At 45.0% G+C, this 18,324-nt stretch overlaps 1 protein-coding gene across 1 annotated transcript; it reads right to left on the bottom strand.

Annotated features, from left to right (window-relative positions):
- Positions 1-1,693: 1,693 nt before the first annotated feature.
- On the bottom strand, positions 1,694-2,931 carry LOC123113378 (E3 ubiquitin-protein ligase EL5). Its single transcript, XM_044534597.1, has one exon. The coding sequence runs from the start codon at positions 2,743-2,745 to the stop codon at positions 1,978-1,980; it is 768 nt and encodes a 255-aa protein (XP_044390532.1). The 5' UTR covers positions 2,746-2,931; the 3' UTR covers positions 1,694-1,977.
- Positions 2,932-18,324: the final 15,393 nt, after the last annotated feature.

Genomic DNA, 18,324 nt, shown 5'->3' with positions numbered 1-18,324 from the left:
TCAAGATTCGTGCAAGCATTTTCTTTTGTCTTCTTTCATTTCTTTCTACTTTGACCGAGTCACTTAGATATGCAACAACGATGTGTCCTAGACAGACCTTCCGAAAATAATTTTTAGGATCTGATTGAAGATCTTTTTTAAGATTGCTCGATTTGCTGGGAGAGCTCTGCTGAAGACATTCTTCACTAATATCATTATGACTTTTGAAATTATGCGCGGTAGCAATAACAAACCAAATATGACGAGTAGTGGTGTCCTGAGCTAAGCTTTGGCTAAACTAAACAAATCTTAATTCCCTAATGTCTTTCAAATCCTCTAGATAGGATGGATAAGGATTACCAGTAACGATGACTTGATTAGCTATGGACCTTGGGTGTGCGCAAGCCAGGATGCAAGGCAGTTACATTCCCCTTGTTCGGGACGGACCCGATAGAGAGCGAATGCAGGAAACTCCTCCATCTAATCTAAATAAAGGAGCAGAGTCTGCGCCCATTTCCTATATGATCGAAATACACTCTGAAATTTGAACGGGACTTGAAGCAGGTAAGCACGAGAAGGCATGGATTCTTGTTATGATTCGATTGGGGCAAGAAAATTAGGTCAGTTCAATTTTCAACGGAAATGTTAATGCCCACACGTGTGGGCGTTTGCACATCGCCACACGCCTTTATCACCACTCATTTTGCCACGTATAAATAGATGACATCAACAGAATTTTTTTTGGTTTTCGGCTTAAGAATGTTGTATCTCCTAAATAAAAAAGCGAACTAAAAATCCGTTTTCATCATTAAATCCGTCTCGACGAGATCTTCAAAACTAGACTCCATGTTGATATGTTTCCACGAATTTTTTTTTTGCCAAAAGTTGCCACGATGTTTACACTGCAGTTGCCATAGGGCTTAAACTAAAGTTGCCATGTGGCAATTTTAGTTTGTAGATCATGTCAATTTTAGTATTTTGATGATGATGGCAACTCCAGTATTTTGACCATGAAAATTATTTTTTGATGAACCATGGCAATTTTATGTGCATGTATCATGGCAATTTTAGTTTATGGCTCATGGAAAGTCTAGTTTCTTAATTCTCCGTTTTATAAATGTCAAAATTTACTTTTAAATGTAGAAAAAAATAGCTGAAACATATCATGGCAACTTCAGTGTAAACATCATGACAATTCATATGCAATAGACATGGCAACTTTTAATTCAAAAAAAATTCATCAAAACATATCAACATGGGATCTAGTTTCGAAGATCTCATCGCGAGAGATTTAATAGTGAAAACAGATTTTCAATCGGATTTTTCGTTTAAGAGATAAAACATTTTAAAAACTAAAAATCCAAAAAAATTCCTGCATGCATGCATGCGATGACGTGACAATCTGTTTACATTAAAGACGTGTGGTGCGTCTCCCTTCCCGCCAGATGTGTGGCAGTTAGCGCGACCCATTTTCAAATGAGTCGGTATCGCTTGGCCTGTTGCTGAACCGGTGTAGTAGCTGGGAAGCGAGGCCAAGTACGGTGTACTCCAGCTCAACAAAACAAAATACGAAATACGGTGTACTCGGATATTTGTTGCTGCCGTTGTCGTCATGATCCAGTTGCTTCTCTAGTCAACATCTGCCTACGTGTCCCATATGAGCGCATGTGCCTCCACAGCACACTCGAGTACTGCTCGACATGGACAGCCATCATCATCAGAAAGCGCTTACTGATAGTATTACTGCGTGGTAAAATTATCTGCAAAACTAACAGTGCTTCTTCTCAGTGCCGCACAGCACAGATCTCATGGATTTGCGGCACCAAATCGCCGAGATGTATCTCATGGATTTGTTCACAGGATTATACAGTTCCTTAATCGTACTATCATACACTGTAGGAACTAGGAAATATGTACAATTTGCTTCCTTTTTGGTGCCTCAAAATGGCTCAAGGAGATGCGGAGGGGAGCGGGAGCGGCGGGCGGAGGAGGCATCAATCAAGAACCTGGCTGTGGTTTCGCCGGCCGCGGCGTGCTGCTCTCGCCGCCGGCCTGCGCGGGGCCCATCTCCAGGTCGCGGCCTGCCTGCGGCGGCGGCGGTGGTGGTGGCGGGGGCGTCCCGCCGCCGCAGCCGAGCAGCCGCCGGAGGGCCGCTACTCTCGCCGCCTCGACCACGGCCGCGACGCCGGCGATCGGTCCCTGGGATGGCTGCGGTGCCGCCGGCTGCCGTGGTGTGCCGCCGGTTGCCACGGCGTCCTGGGAGCCGAAGAAGAGCACATTGGTGGGGAAGATGGGCGACTCCGGATCGGCCTCGGGGGGCTGCACGGTGGGCGCCTCGTCGGCGACGGCGCACCGGCAGAGCGGGCAGGTGGAGTGCGACCGGAGCCACATGTCGACGCACTCGACGTGGAACGAGTGGCCGCACCGCGGCAGCAGGCGCGCGGCCTCCCCGGCGGCGAGCTCCGTGATGCAGACGGCGCAGTCGGCCGCGGGGTCCCCCTGGGCGACCTCCCTCCGCGGCAGCGCCACGATGGCCGTCTCGTCCAGGCCCCGCCCGTGGCAGGGGCCCCCGAAGACGAACCGCGGCCCCCGGCCCCTGCCGTCCGCTCCCCCGCCGCCGCCGCCGCCGCCGATTGCGGGCGCGGCGCCCCGGTAGCGCTTGGCGCAGAGGAAGAGGTAGAAGCAGACGACGAAGGTGATGAAGATGGCGGCCGCCGCGGCCAGCATGGTCGCCGCCGCCGCCACGGATGTCCCCGTCACCGACATCGATCCGCCCTCGCCCCCCAAATCGCGCCCTCTTCTCCTCCTCCCGACGACCCTCTCTTCCCCAGCCGCGCGTTCTCGGCTGGGAATTGTGGGGGTTTGCTTGCAAGAGATTTGTGTGTGTGTGTGTGTGTGTGAGAAGTGGATTTGGGCCGAACAGGCGAGAGGTGTTGTACTTGGTGGTACATATACTTCTAGCACATCGACGCCCCGCTCCTATGTGAGCATTTTTTTTGTTGCTGTGGAACTCCTCCTATGTGAGCCTTTGATTTTCTTTTAAAAAAATGTAAGCTTTTGATGAATGTATACGGCTGGTCTCAAACTATCCCTTGCCGAAAGGTTTCGGCGTAACCATGCCGATACTCGCATTTTTCTGCATTTATTTCAGGATCTCGCGGCGATGCGCATTTAGTGAGAGGAAACGTTGCCGTTCACATCATGTACGATTCTTTAGGGCATGTACAATGGTGTTATCTTAGTAGTGCCACGTAGGATAAACTTTGAGGTGACGGAGTAGGATAAACGTTGAGATGGAGAAGAGAGAAACCAAACCAGCTCGCTCGCCCCCTGCTCGGACCAGACCAAACCAGCTCGCTCGCCCCCTGCTCGGACCAGACCAGATGGCAAGCCGACACCGACGACGCCCGTGCTGGGCACGTCGAGCGCCACCAGACTCGGGCAGCAGCCTCGTGTCCTCGCCGATGGACCCCTTCTTCGATCCCGTCACCTCCTTTGACCGACACCGCTGCGACGGGGGCAAAGCTCGGCGCCGCCAGCCCGTCCCCGCCGACGAAGCAGTAGCAGTGCGGGGTCGACGTCGTGCTTGACATGGTCACTACAAAGAGGAAGAGGCGTTGGAGTGAGCGAATGCGTGTGGGTTGGGGCATGTGTGGTGGGGATAGCCCTTTGGCCGGTCATGGCGGCCAGCTTGGGTGGGGGTCATGGCTGGTCCGACAACGGGATGGTTAACCGACGGCGTCCTAGGCGCGGATCTGGCACGTGGTGGACGCGACGGCCCCAGGGGGCTCCCAACGGTTTCTCTGCAGTGGTGGCTGTCTGAGCAGCGACACAATAACATGGTGGTCTGTGGCGGTGATTGCTTGTATCTACGTCCACATTTCCCCGAAGAGGAGAGGATGATGCAGCACAACAAAGATAAGTATTTCCCTCAGTTATGAAACCAAGCTTATCAATCTAGTAGAAAACCAAGCAACATTGTAGGATCGAAAGAAGGTCTAGTGGGGGTGATTAGACTACTTGGCCAAATAAAAATCTAGCATTTTCCCAATTTTAGTTGTTGACAATTTTTAGCAACTAGTACAAGTCAAGCAATCAACCCACACATGCAATTCTAAGAGTATATCAGCGGAAAGTAAAACATTGCATATGAAGGTAGAGGGAAGGGTTTGGAGAAGGCAAACACAATGTAGACACAGAGATTTTTGGCATGGTTCCGATAGGTGGTGCTATCGTATATCCACCTTGATGGAGACTTCAACCCACGAAGGATAACAGTTGCGCGAGTCCACGGAGGGCTCCACCCATGAAGGGTCCATGAAGAAGCCACCTTGTCTATCCCACCATGGTCATCACCCACGAAGGACTTGCCTCACTCGGGTAGATCTTTACTAAGTAGGCGATCTCCTTGCCCTTACAAACTTCTTGGTTCAACTTCACAATCTTGTCGGAGGCTCCCAAGCGACACCTAACCAATCTAGAAGACACCACTCTCCAAAAGGTAATAGATGATGTGTTGATAATGAACTCCTTGCTCTTATGCTTCAAATGATAGTCTCCCCAACACTCAACTCTCTCTCACAGATTTGGCTATGGTGGAAAGATGATTTGAGTGGAAAGCAACTTAGGGAAGGCTAGAGATCAAGATTCTTATGGTAGGATTGGAATATTTTGGTCTCAACACATGAGTAGGTGGTTCACTCTCAGAAAATGAGTAGTGAAAGTGTAGGCACGTTCTAATGGCTCTCTCACAAATGGAGAAGGGGGTTGAGGGGTACATATAGCCTCCACACAAAATCCAACCATTACAAACATTTGACCCAACTCGGTCAGACTGAATAGAAGAACTCGGTGATACCGATTCAGTTCAAAATGTGAACGTTAGGAATCTCGGTGGGACCAACGGGAACAACTCGATGGGACCGTTGTGCTAGGGCTAGGGCAAAACCTCATCTTGGTGTAGCCGATTGCGTGAACTCATTGAGACCGATTTAAGCAAAGAGCAAACAGAGAGTTAGTCAAGCAAACTCGGTGGGACCGATTTCTCAGCAAAATGTTACAAAAGGGAAACAGAGAGTTTGCAGGCCCATCCCGGTGAGACCGAGATCCGTATCGGTGTAACCGAATTGCTAGGGTTTCTGGCAGTGGCTATGTCAATGAACTCGATGGCGCCAGATGGATCATTTCGGTAGGGCCAAGTTTGACTTTGAGTTTTGGACAAATGTGGAAATGAGAAAGTGGTTGAGGGCTTTGGAGCAATATCACTAAGCACTTTGAGCAAGTAGACCATTAAGCAACACCTCATCCCCTTTTAATAGTATTGGCTTTCCTATGGACTCAATGTGATCTTGGATCACTAAAACATAAATGAAGAGTCTTGAGCTTTTGCTAGTCTTTCTCCTTAGCATTTTGAGGGGTCCACATCTCTAGTCCATGCCATGTCAATCATTGAACTTTCTAAAATATTCAACTTGAATGGATATTAGTTCAATGAGCTATATGTTGTTATGAATTACCAAAACCACCCGGGGATTAGTTGCACTTTCAATCTCCCCCTTTTTGTAATTGATGACAACACATAGATCAAACCTTCGACAAATGATAATATGAATGAAATACATTGTCGCTTTGAGAAGTATGTGATAAGCAAGAGATTCCCCTAAATTTGTGCATTATTTAAAATTTGCTTTTGAATGCAAATGCACAATCGGTTGGGGTCATGGGTCACTCTTCCATGTGAAGGAAATATGCCCTAGAGGCAATAATGAGTTATTCTTTATTTCCTTATATCAGACAAATGTTTATTATTCATGCTAGAATTGTATTAACCGGAAACATAATACATATGTGAATACATAGACAAACAAATTGTCACTAGTATGCCTCTACTTGACTAGCTCGTTAATCAAAGATGGTTATGTTTCCTAGCCATAGACATGAGTTGTCATTTGATTAACGGGATCACATCATTAGTAGAATGATGTGATTGACATGACCCATTCCGTTAGCTTAGCACACGATCGTTTAGTATGTTGCTTTTGCTTTCTTCATGACTTATACATGTTCCTATGACTATGAGATTATGCAACTCCCATTTACCGGAGGAACACTTTGTGTGCTACCAAACGTCACAACGTAACTGGGTGATTATAAAGGTGCTCTATAGGTGTCTTCGAAGGTACATGTTGGGTTGGCGTATTTCGAGATTAGGATTTGTCACTCCGATTGTAGGAGAGGTATCTCTGGGCCCTCTCGGTAATACACATCACTTAAGCCTTGCAAGCATTGCAACTAATGAGTTAGTTGTGGGATGATGTATTACAGAATGAGTAAAGAGACTTGCCGGTAACGAGATTGAACTAGGTATTGAGATACTGACGATCGAATCTCGGGCAAGTAACATACCGATGACAAAGGGAAGAATGTATGTTGTTATGCGGTCTGACCGATAAAGATCTTCGTAGAATATGTGGGAACCAATATGAGCATCCAGGTTCCGCTATTGGTTATTGACCGGAGACATGTCTCGGTCATGTCTACATAGTTCTCGAACCCGTAGGGTCCGCACGCTTAACGTTACGATGACAGTTATATTATGAGTTTATATGTTTTGATGTAACGAAGGTTGTTCGGAGTCCCGGATGTGATCACGGACATGACGAGGAGTCTCGAAATGGTCGAGACATGAAGATTGATATATTGGAAGCCTATGTTTGGATATCGGAAGTGTTCCGGGTGAAATCGGGATTTCACCGGAGTACTGGGAGGTTACCGGAAACCCCCGGGAGGTTAATGGGCCTTAGTGGGCCTTTACGGAGAAGAGGAGAGGCGGCCATGGCTGGGCCGCGTGCCCCTCCCCCTAGTCCGAATAGGACAAGGAGAGGGGGGGCGCCCCTTCCTTCCTCTCTCCCTCCTCTTTCCCCCCTCCCAAGTCCTAATCCAACTAGGAAAGGAGGGGAGTCCTACTCCCGGTGGGAGTAGGACTCCTCCCGGCGCGCCTCTCCCCTTGGCCGGCCGCACCCCCCTTGCTTCTTTATATACGGGGGCAGGGGGCACCCTAGAGACACAACAATTGATCGTTTGATCTTTTAGCCGTGTGCGGTGCCCCCCTCCACCATAGTCCACCTCAATAATACTATAGCAGTTCTTAGGCGGAGCCCTGCGCCGGTAGAACATCATCATCGTAACCATGTCATCGTGCTGACGAAACTCTCCCTCAACACTCGGCTGGATCGGAGTTCGAGGGACGTCATTGGGCTGAACGTGTGCTGAACTCGGAGGTGCCGTACGTTCGGTACTTGATCGGTCGGATTGTGAAGACGTACGACTAAATCAACCGCGTTGTGCTAACACTTCCGCTTACGGTCTACAAGGGTATGTAGACAACACTCTCCCCTCTCGTTGCTATGCATCACCATGATCTTGCGTGTGCGTAGGATTTTTTTTTGAAATTACTACGTTCCCCAACAATGGCATCAGAGCCTGGTTTTATGCGTAGATGTCATATGCACGAGTAGAACACAAGTGAGTTGTGGGTGATATAAGTCATACTGCTTACAAGCATGTCATACTTTGGTTCAGCGGTATTGTGAGATGAAGCGGCCCGAACCAACATTACGCGTACGCTTACGCGAGACTGGTTTCACCGCCACGAAAACTAGTTGCTTAAAGGTGACCGGCGAGTGTCTGTCTCTCTCATTTTAGTTGAACCGAGTATGGCTACGCCCGGTCCTTGCGAAGGTTAAAACAGCACCAACTTGACAAACTATCGTTGTGGTTTTGATGCGTAGGTAAGAACGGTTCTTGATCAACCCGTAGCAGCCACGTAAAATTTGCAACAACAAAGTAGAGGACGTCTAAATTGTTTTTGCAGGGCATGTTGTGATGTGATATGGTCAAGACATGATGCTAAATTTTATTGTATGAGATGATCATGTTTTGTAACCGAGTTATCGGCAACTGGCAGGAGCCATATGGTTGTCGCTTTATTGTATGCAATGCAATCGCCCTGTAATGCTTTACTTTATCACTAAGCGGTAGCGATAGTTGTAGAAGCATAAGATTGGTGAGGCGACACCGATGCTATGATGGAGATCAAGGTGTCGCGCCCGTGACGATGGTGATCATGACGGTGCTTCGAAGATGGAGATCACAAGCACAAGATGATGATGGCCATATCATATCACTTATATTGATTGCATGTGATGTTTATCTTTTATGCATCTTATCTTGCTTTGATTGACGGTAGCATTATAAGATGATCCCTCGCTAAATTATCAAAGTATAAGTGTTCTCCCTGAGTATGCACCGTTGTGAAAGTTCTTCATGCTGAGACACCACGTGATGATTGGGTGTGATAGGCTCTACGTTCAAATACAACGGGTGCAAAACAGTTGCACACGCGGAATACTCAGGTTAAACTTGACGAGCCTAGCATATAACAGATATGGCCTCGGAACACGGGGACCGAAAGATCGAGCGTGAATCATATAGTAGATATGATCAACATAGTGATGTTCACCATTGAAACTACTCCATCTCACGTGATGATCGGACATGGTTTAGTTCATTTGGGTCACGTGATCACTTAGAGGATTAGAGGGATGTCTATCTAAGTGGGAATTCTTAAGTAATATGATTAATTGAACTTAAATTTATCGTGAACTTAGTACCTGATAGTGTCTTGCTTGTCTATGTTGATTGTAGATAGATGGCTCGTGTTGTTGTTCCGTTGAATTTTAATGCGTTCCTTGAGAAAGCAAAGTTGAAAGATGATGGTAGCAATTACACAGACTGGGTCCGTAACTTGAGGATTATCCTCATTGCTTCACAGAAGAATTACGTCCTGGAAGCACCGCTGGGTGCCAGACCTGCTGTAGGAGCAACACCAGATGTTGTGAATGTCTGGCAGAGCAAAGTTGATGACTACTCGATAGTTCAGTGTGCCATGCTTTACGGCTTAGAACCGGGACTTCAACGACATTTTGAACGTCATGGAGCATATGAGATATTCCAGGAGTTGAAGTTAATATTTCAAGTAAATGCCCGGATTGAGAGATATGAAGTCTCCAATAAGTTCTACAACTGCAAGATGGAGGAGAATAGTTTTGTCAGTGGGCATATACTTAAGATGTCTGGGTATAATAATCACTTGATTCAACTGGGAGTTAATCTTCCGGATGATAGCATCATTGAAAGAATTCTCCAATCACTACCACCAAGCTACAAGAGCTTCGTGATGAACTATAACATGCAAGGGATGGATAAGACGATTCCCGAGCTATTCGTAATGCTAAAAGCTACGGAGGTAGAAATCAAGAAGGAACATCAAGTCTTGATGGTCAATAAGACCACCAGTTTCAAGAAAAAGGGCAAAGGGAAGAAGAAGGGGAACTTCAAGAAGAACAACAAGCAAGTTGCTGCTCAGGAGAAGAAACCCAAGTCTGGACCTAAGCCCAAGACTGAGTGCTTCTACTGCAAGCAGACTGGTCACTGGAAGCGGAACTGCCCCAAGTATTTGGCGGATAAGAAGGATGGCAAGCTGAACAAAGGTATATGTGATATACATGTTATTGATGTGTACCTTACTAATGCTCGCAGTAGCACCTGGGTATTTGATACTGGTTATGTTGCTAATATTTGCAACTCGAAATAGCGGCTACAGATTAAGCGAAGATTGGCTAAGGACGAGGTGACGATGCGCGTAGGAAATGGTTCCAAAGTCGATGTGATTGCGGTCGGCACGCTACCTCTACATCTACCTTCGGGATTAGTTTTAGACCTAAATAATTGGTATTTGGTGCCAGCGTTGAGCATGAACATTATATCTGGATCTTGTTTGATGCAAGATGGTTATTCATTTAAATCAGAGAATAATGGTTGTTCTATTTATATGAGTAAAATCTTTTATGGTCATGCACCCTTGAAGAGTGGTCTATTTTTATTGAATCTCGATGGTAGTGATACATATATTCATAATGTTGAAGCCAAAAGATGCAGAGTTGATAATGATAGTGCAACTTATTTGTGGCACTGCTGTTTAGGTCATATCGGTGTAAAGCGCATGAAGAAACTCCATACTGATGGACTTTTGGAACCACTTGATTATGAATCACTTGGTACTTGTGAACCGTACCTCATGGGCAAGATGACTAAAACGCCGTTCTCCGGAACTATGGAGAGAGCAACAGATTTGTTGGAAATCATACATACAGATGTATGTGGTCCGATGAATGTTGAGGCTCGTGGCGGATATTGTTATTTTCTCACCTTCACAAATGATTTAAGCAGATATGGGTATATCTACTTAATGAAACATAAGTCTGAAACTTTTGAAAAGTTCTAAGAATTTCAGAGTGAAGTTGAAAATCATTGTAACAAGAAAATAAGGTTTCTACAATCTGATCGTGGAGGAGAATATTTGAGTTACGAGTTTGGTCTACATTTGAAACAATGCGGAATAGTTTCGCAACTCACGCCACCCGGAACACCACAGCGTAATGGTGTGTCCGAACATCGTAATCGTACTTTACTTGATATGGTGCGATCTATGATGTCTCTTACTGATTTACCGCTATCGTTTTGGGGTTATGCTTTAGAGACGGTTGCATTCACGTTAAATAGGACACCATGAAAATCCATTGAGACGACGCCTTATGAACTATGGTTTGGAAAGAAACCAAAGTTGTCGTTTCTTAAAGTTTGGGGTTGTGATGCTTATGTGAAAAAACTTCAACCTGATAAGCTCGAACCCAAATCGGAGAAATGTGTCTTCATAGGATATCCAAAGGAGACTGTTGGGTACACCTTCTATCACAAATCTGAAGGCATGACTTTTGTTGCTAAATTCGGAGTTTTTCTAGAGAAGGAGTTTCTCTCGAAAGAAGTGAGTGGGAGGAAAGTAGAACTTGATGATGTAACTGTACCTACTTCCTTATTGGAAAGTAGTTCGTCACAGAAACCGGTTCCTGTGACATCTACACCAATTAGTGAGGAAGTTAATGATGATGATCATGGAACTTCAGATCAAGTTGTTATTGAACCTCGTAGGTCAAACAAAATAAGATCCGCACCAGAGTGGTACGGTAATCCTGTTCTGGAGGTCAGGCTACTGGATCATGATGAACCTACGAACTATGAAGAAGCGATGGTGAGCCCAGATTCTGCAAAATGGCTTGAGGCCATGAAATATGAGATGGGATCCATGTATGAGAACAAAGTATGGACTTTGGTTGACTTACCCGATGATCGGCAAGCAATTGAGAATAAATGGATCTTCGAAGAAGATTGACGCTAACGGTAATGTTACTGTCTACAAAGCTTGACTTGTTGCGAAAGGTTTTCGACAAGTTCAAGGGATTGACTACGATGAGACCTTCTCACCTGTAGCGATGCTTAAGTCTGTCCGAATCATGTTAGCAATTGCCGCATTTTATGATTATGAAATTTGGCAAATGGATGTCAAAACTGCATTCCTGAATGGATTTCTGGAAGAAGAGTTGTATATGATGCAATCGGAAGGTTTTGTCAATCCAAAGGGAGCTAACAAAGTGTGCAAGCTCCAGCGATCCATTTATGGACTGGTGCAAGCCTCTCAGAGTTGGAATAAACGCTTTGATAGTGTGATCAAAGCATTTGGTTTTGTACAGACTTTTGGAGAAGCCTGTATTTACAAGAAAGTGAGTGGGAGCTCTGTAGCATTTCTGATATTATATGTGGATGACATATTGCTGATTGGGAATGATATAGAATTTCTGGATAGCATAAAGGGATACTTGAATAAGAGTTTTTCAATGAAAGACCTCGGTGAAGCTGCTTACATATTGGGCATCAAGATCTATAGAGATAGATCAAGACGCTTAATTGGACTTTCACAAAGCACATACCTTGACAAAGTTTTGAAGAAGTTCAAAATGGATCAAACAAAGAAAGGGTTCTTGCCTGTGTTACAAGGTGTGAAGTTGAGTAAGACTCAATGCCCGACCACTGCAGAATATAGAGAGAAGATGAAAGATGTTCCCTATGCTTCAGCCATAGGCTCTATCATGTATGCAATGTTGTGTACCAGACCTGATGTGTGCCTTGCTATAAGTCTAGCAGGGAGGTACCAAACTAATCCAGGAGTGCATCACTGGACAGCGGTCAAGAACATCCTGAAATACCTAAAAAGGACTAAGGATATGTTTCTCATTTATGGAGGTGACAAAGAGCTCATCGTAAATGGTTACGTTGATGCAAGCTTTGACACTGATCCGGACGATTCTAAATCGCAAACCGGATACATGTTTACATTGAACGGTGGAGCTGTCAGTTGGTGCAGTTCTAAACAAAGCGTCGTGGCGGGATCTACATGTGAAGCGGAGTACATAGCTGCTTCGGAAGAAACAAATGAAGGAGTCTGGATGAAGGAGTTCATGTCCGATCTAGGTGTCATACCTAGTGCATCGGGTCCAATGAAAATCTTTTGTGACAATACTGGTGCAATTGCCTTGGCGAAGGAATCCAGATTTCACAAGAGAACCAAGCACATCAAGAGATGCTTCAATTCCATCCGGGATCTAGTCCAGGTGGGAGACATAGAAATTTGCAAGATACATACGGATCTGAATGTTGCAGACCCGTTGACTAAGCCTCTTCCACGAGCAAAACATGATCAGCACCAAGGCTCCATGGGTGTTAGAATCATTACTGTGTAATCTAGATTATTGGCTCTAGTGCAAGTGGGAGACTGAAGGAAATATGCCCTAGAGGCAATAATAAAGTTATTATTTATTTCCTTATATCATGATAAATGTTTATTATTCATGCTAGAATTGTATTAACCGGAAACATAATACATGTGTGAATACATAGACAAACAGATTGTCACTAGTATGCCTCTACTTGACTAGCTCGTTAATCAAAGATGGTTATGTTTCCTAGCCATAGACATGAGTTGTCATTTGATTAACGGGATCACATCATTAGTAGAATGATGTGATTGACATGACCCATTCCATTAGCTTAGCACACGATCGTTTAGTATGTTGCTGTTGCTTTCTTCATGACTTATACATGTTCCTATGACTATGAGATTATGCAACTCCCGTTTACCGGAGGAACACTTTGTGTGCTACCAAACGTCACAACGTAACTGGGTGATTATAAAGGTGCTCTATAGGTGTCTCCGAAGGTACATGTTGGGTTGGCGTATTTCGAGATTAGGATTTGTCACTCCGATTGTCGGAGAGGTATCTCTGGGCCCTCTCGGTAATACACATCACTTAAGCCTTGCAAGCATTGCAACTAATGAGTTAGTTGCGGGATGATGTATTACGGAACGAGTAAAGAGACTTGCCGATAACGAGATTGAACTAGGTATTGAGATACTGACGATCGAATCTCGGGCAAGTAACATACCGATGACAAAGGGAACAACGTATGTTGTTATGCGGTCTGACCAATAAAGATCTTCGTAGAATATGTGGGAACCAATATGAGCATCCAGGTTCCGCTATTGGTTATTGACCGGAGACATGTCTCGATCATGTCTACATAGTTTTCGAACCCGTAGGGTCCGCACGCTTAACGTTATGATGACAGTTATATTATGAGTTTATATGTTTTGATGTACCAAAGGTTGTTCGGAGTACCAGATGTGATCACGGACATGACGAGGAGTCTCAAAATGGTCGAGACATGAAGATTGATATATTGGAAGCCTATGTTTGGATATTGGAAGTGTTCCGGGTGAAATCAGGATTTTACCGGAGTACCGGGAGGTTACCAGAAACCCCCGGGAGGTTAATGGGCCTTAGTGGGCCTTTACGGAGAAGAGGAGAGACGGCCAGGGCTGGACCGCGCGCCCCTCCCCCTAGTCCGAATAGGACAAGGATAGGAGGGCGGCGCCCCCATTCCTTCCTCTCTCCCTCCTCTTTCCCCCCTCCCATGTCCTAATCCAACTAGGAAGGGGGGGAGTCCTACTCCCGGTGGGAGTAGGACTCCTCCCGGCGCACCTCTCCCCTTGGCCGGCTGCACCCCCCTTGCTCCTTTATATACGGGGGCAGGGGGCACCCTAGAGACACAACAATTGATTGTTTGATCTTTTAGCCGTGTGCGGTGCCCCCCTCCACCATAGTCCACCTCAATAATACTGTAGCGGTGCTTAGGCGAAGCCCTGCATCGGTAGAACATCATCATCGTCACCACGCCTTCGTGCTGACGAAACTCTCCCTCAACACTCGGCTGGATCGGAGTTCGAGGGACGTCATCGGGCTGATCGTGTGCTGAACTTGGAGGTGCCGTACGTTCGGTACTTGATCGATCGGATCGTGAAGACGTACGACTACATCAACCACGTTGTGCTAACGCTTCCGCTTACGGTCTACAAGGGTATGTAGACAACACTCTCCCCTCTCGTTGCTATGCATCACCATGATCTTGTGTGTGCATAGGAATTTTTTTGAAATTACTACGTTCCCCAACACCATGTCACATACATCTTGGTGGAGCGCTAAAAATGACAAAAGTTAAATAACATGCACTCATCACCAAGGATAAAAGTGATTGATCATACACAAATTCATGGATATAAGCAAGCAACCACACATTAAGCATAGCATGATCAAACACATGATCACATAAGTATTTCAAGAGCATAACACAAATTGTAGCATAGGAATAAAACAATCAAACGATCAAAGTAGCAAGAGAGCAAATGAAACCAACAACAAGAGCAAGACACACACACACACACACACTCTCTCTCTCTCTCTCTCAGCCTAAGATCTATACACTTTCTCCCACTTTGGCAACAAGTTACCAAATTTTTTGAAAACGTATAGTGCTATATGGCTCTCTAGGCACGATCTTTGGGAGCTCCTGAAGGGGTCTTCTGGCTTGTCGCTCCAGTGTGCATAGATGGCGTGGAGAGGAGGGCATCTGCAAAATCTTTGGTAGTGGTCTGTGGAGCTGGAGGGGTTGACACTGTAGGTACAACCGTGGCAGTTGCTGCAGGTGCCGAAGTAGTAGTCCTGGAGTCTCTAATAACCAGCACAACTGATGACCTTTGTGCCCTTGGCACTCTCTAGAATGTATCTGTAGTTGGTCTATCCTCCCTGTCCTCAGCATCTTCTTGGAGCTTCTCCATAATGGTCTCTATCTCAGTGACCTTCACATCTAGATCATGAAAGTTTGTCTCAATGATCCTCTCAAGACTTTCCTGATTTTGTGTCAGGATGGGCAAGCCCTTCTCAATTCTCACTGTAGCCTCAAGTAGATAACTGAGTTGATCTTGCTTGGTCTTGAGCATCACTATGGAGGCAGCTGGTGCACTTGTTGCCTTTGCTGCTTTTGCAGCCTTTGCTTTATGTCTATTCTCCTGGGCTTCTGCACAAGTAGGATGGGATGCATCCATGACAACCTCGTTGTCCTCAAAATCTGGCCTTAGGGGAAGATGCTCTCTATCAAGAAGATATGTCCTGGTTCCGATCTTGGAATTGATCAACATTTGAATGTGAGGGGCATATCCACAAGATCTCTTCTGATCTGCAACTGTTCACTTCACAGTTTCTACAATCAATCTCATCACCTTGAATTTTCGAGGAACATCAAACATGTGAAGCAAGTTGCTTGAGTGACCACGGATCATTCTATGATCTCCTGACTTGGGAAAAAGAGTGTGCCTCAATATAGTGTTCATTGTGGTCAAGCCAGACAACAGATAGTATATAGATCCAAGCTTGTGAGTCTCCAAGACTTCATCAGGAATTGGCTTGTACATGTTAGCCATGGAGTTGTGATCCTTTCTAGGCTTAGCATACACATCAATGTCATTTTCTTCTTCCTCTGGGTCATTGATCAGCTTGGCCCATTCTGAGATAGTAGATTGATATCTTGTTCCTTCAGTCATCCAGACAATCTTTCCACCAGGGTAAAAATGAGCAGTGGAATAGAATTGCATTATCATCTCATCATTCCACTTAGTCAACTTCTGACCAACAAACTTGTCAACACCATTCAATCTAAAGCTCTCATGCACATTTGGGAAGTAGTCTTCATTGTCATCAATGTATTTCTAGTCAACCCACTTCATATCACAAACTATGGGCTTCTTGTCCAACAAAACTATCTCATAGAAATCCTATTGTTCCTTTGTGTGAAAGCGGTAGTCCAGAGCAACTCTTCTCCTGGTGGCATATATAGGGATCAGTCTGTCTCTAGATTCTCAGACCCGCATCCTTTCTTTGCTTCATATTCTCTGCCATATGATGATCATCACTATGATTTGGAATCTTGGGTTTGAGATTTCTGAGCACTAGTGGCTCTTCTTCTTCTTGATCTTCAGGCACTGGGGCCTTGTTCTTTTCAGCAACAGAAATGTTCCTTGTTGATCTATTTGGAGAGGTTGTCTTGGGGGATTGAGCTTGAGCAAAAGGCTTGGGGGCAGACTTGGGCTTAGATGGAGCAGCCCTAGTCCTAATGGCATCCCCCATAAGCTTCTGAGTCTTTGCAGGAGGTGCAATAGGCTCTTCTTCCTCCTCCTCTTCTTCTTCAGATGAGTGCCTTTCAAATTCAGCCGTTGGATCAACTAGCTTGCACCATCTTCCTCTTTTCCTTTCCTTCTTCTTCTCTCTTGCATCACTTGGTGCAATAGCAGTTCCTTGAGTTGAGGCTCTGGCCTTTGACATTGGAGCTCTTTTAGCAGGAGCTCTCTTCTGCATTCCAGGCTTTGTGGCAGCAACATCAGCATACTCCTTCTTGAGTACTTTCTTCTTGGAGGTCACTTCCTCCTCAACAACAAAATCTTCATCCTCAAATTCAGATGTTCTCTTCTTTCTTTGCATAGTTGCTGCCTTAGGCAAATTGCTGGGAGTGCTTCTGCTTCCATCATCATAGCTGCTTGAGGGACTAGTGCCCTCACTGAGATTGAACTGCTCTTTAGACTTGTTCTAGATATCACTGCCCTCTGACATTGCTGAAACTGGCCATATGAATAGTTGGGTAGAGATAGAGTGGATGAGCATCACAAAGTCCAACTTATTTTGCAAAAATTGAGACAAAAACTTAACTCTAGTTTTCTACAGAAAGCATTTCGGAGCTATCGATTTGACAAACTCGGTGACACCGAAGCACTATCAGATTCTAAACACACAGTTTCGTTCAGAGTGAAATGCAGTTCGGTGACTCTGAGATGCTAGGGTTTCATAGAGAAAGTGATTTCGGTCGCACCGATCAGTACATTTCGGCTAGACCAAGTTGTACTTGTGCAATGTCCAGGGCCAATCGGTGTGACCGAGATCCTTAGATCAGTCGATCCGAGATGAGTTCGGCGGAAACGGATGACCCGCAAGTATAGGGGATCTATCGTAGTCATTTCGATAAGTAATAGTATCAAACCCAATGAGGAGCAGAAGGAAATGACAAGCGGTTTTCAGCAAGTCATTCTCTGCAAGCACTGAAATTATCGGTAACAAATAGTTTTGTGATAAGATAATTCCTAACGGGTAACATGTAACAAGTGTAACAAAGGTGCAGCAAGGTGCCCCTATCCTTTTTGTAGCAAAGGACGAGCCTGGACGAACTCTTATATAAAGCAAAGCACTCCCGAGGACACATGGGAATTACTGTCAAGCTAGTTTCATCATGCTCATATGATTCATGTTCGTTACTTTGATAATTTGATATGTGGGCGGACCAGTGCTTGGGTGCGAGTTAATTCCATGTGCATTAAATTAGAAGGAATTTTCCAACATATTGGTCTCATGACATGGACACGTGCATGGAGTGCCATGGCATTTTAATTCCAAAAAATTAAAAAATGATCGGAAAACATGAAACCTTGCTGATGTAATGTCATGCCACCAAGATGATGTGGTAAAATTTTTGGCCTGTTTGATGGAAGTTTAAACACACACCCCTCACAAAACAGAGCAACTCACTAGAAGGCTCGTGGTTCCGAGAGGGAACAATGCATGTTTGATGACGAATAGGAGATATCTTCCTCTTATGGCCTTCAAATTTTTTCTATGTTTAACGTGCTCTAATACAACTGTCATGTGAAAATTTGGAAAATTTCAGGGGTCATTTGACCTTTTGAAGACATTTAAGTGATTTTCTAGCCATTTAATGACCGTAATTCAAATTTGAACTACATCTACATGCAACGGCTAACCATAACGGTTTAAAAAATCATATTTGTGTACTTGTGTGCGAGTTAATTCCATGTGCAGTAAATTAGAATGAATTTTCAAACATATTGGTCTCACGGCATGGACACATGCATGGAGCGCCATGACATTTTAATTCCAAAAAATTAAAAAATGATCAGAAAAACATGAAACCTTGCTTGATTTAATGTCATGCTAC

The sequence above is a fragment of the Triticum aestivum genome, chromosome 5B, assembly GCF_018294505.1.
Source record: "Triticum aestivum cultivar Chinese Spring chromosome 5B, IWGSC CS RefSeq v2.1, whole genome shotgun sequence".
Taxonomy (NCBI): domain Eukaryota; kingdom Viridiplantae; phylum Streptophyta; class Magnoliopsida; order Poales; family Poaceae; genus Triticum; species Triticum aestivum.
Note: the sequence above shows the minus strand (reverse complement) of the source record. Positions and strands in the feature narration are given on the sequence as shown.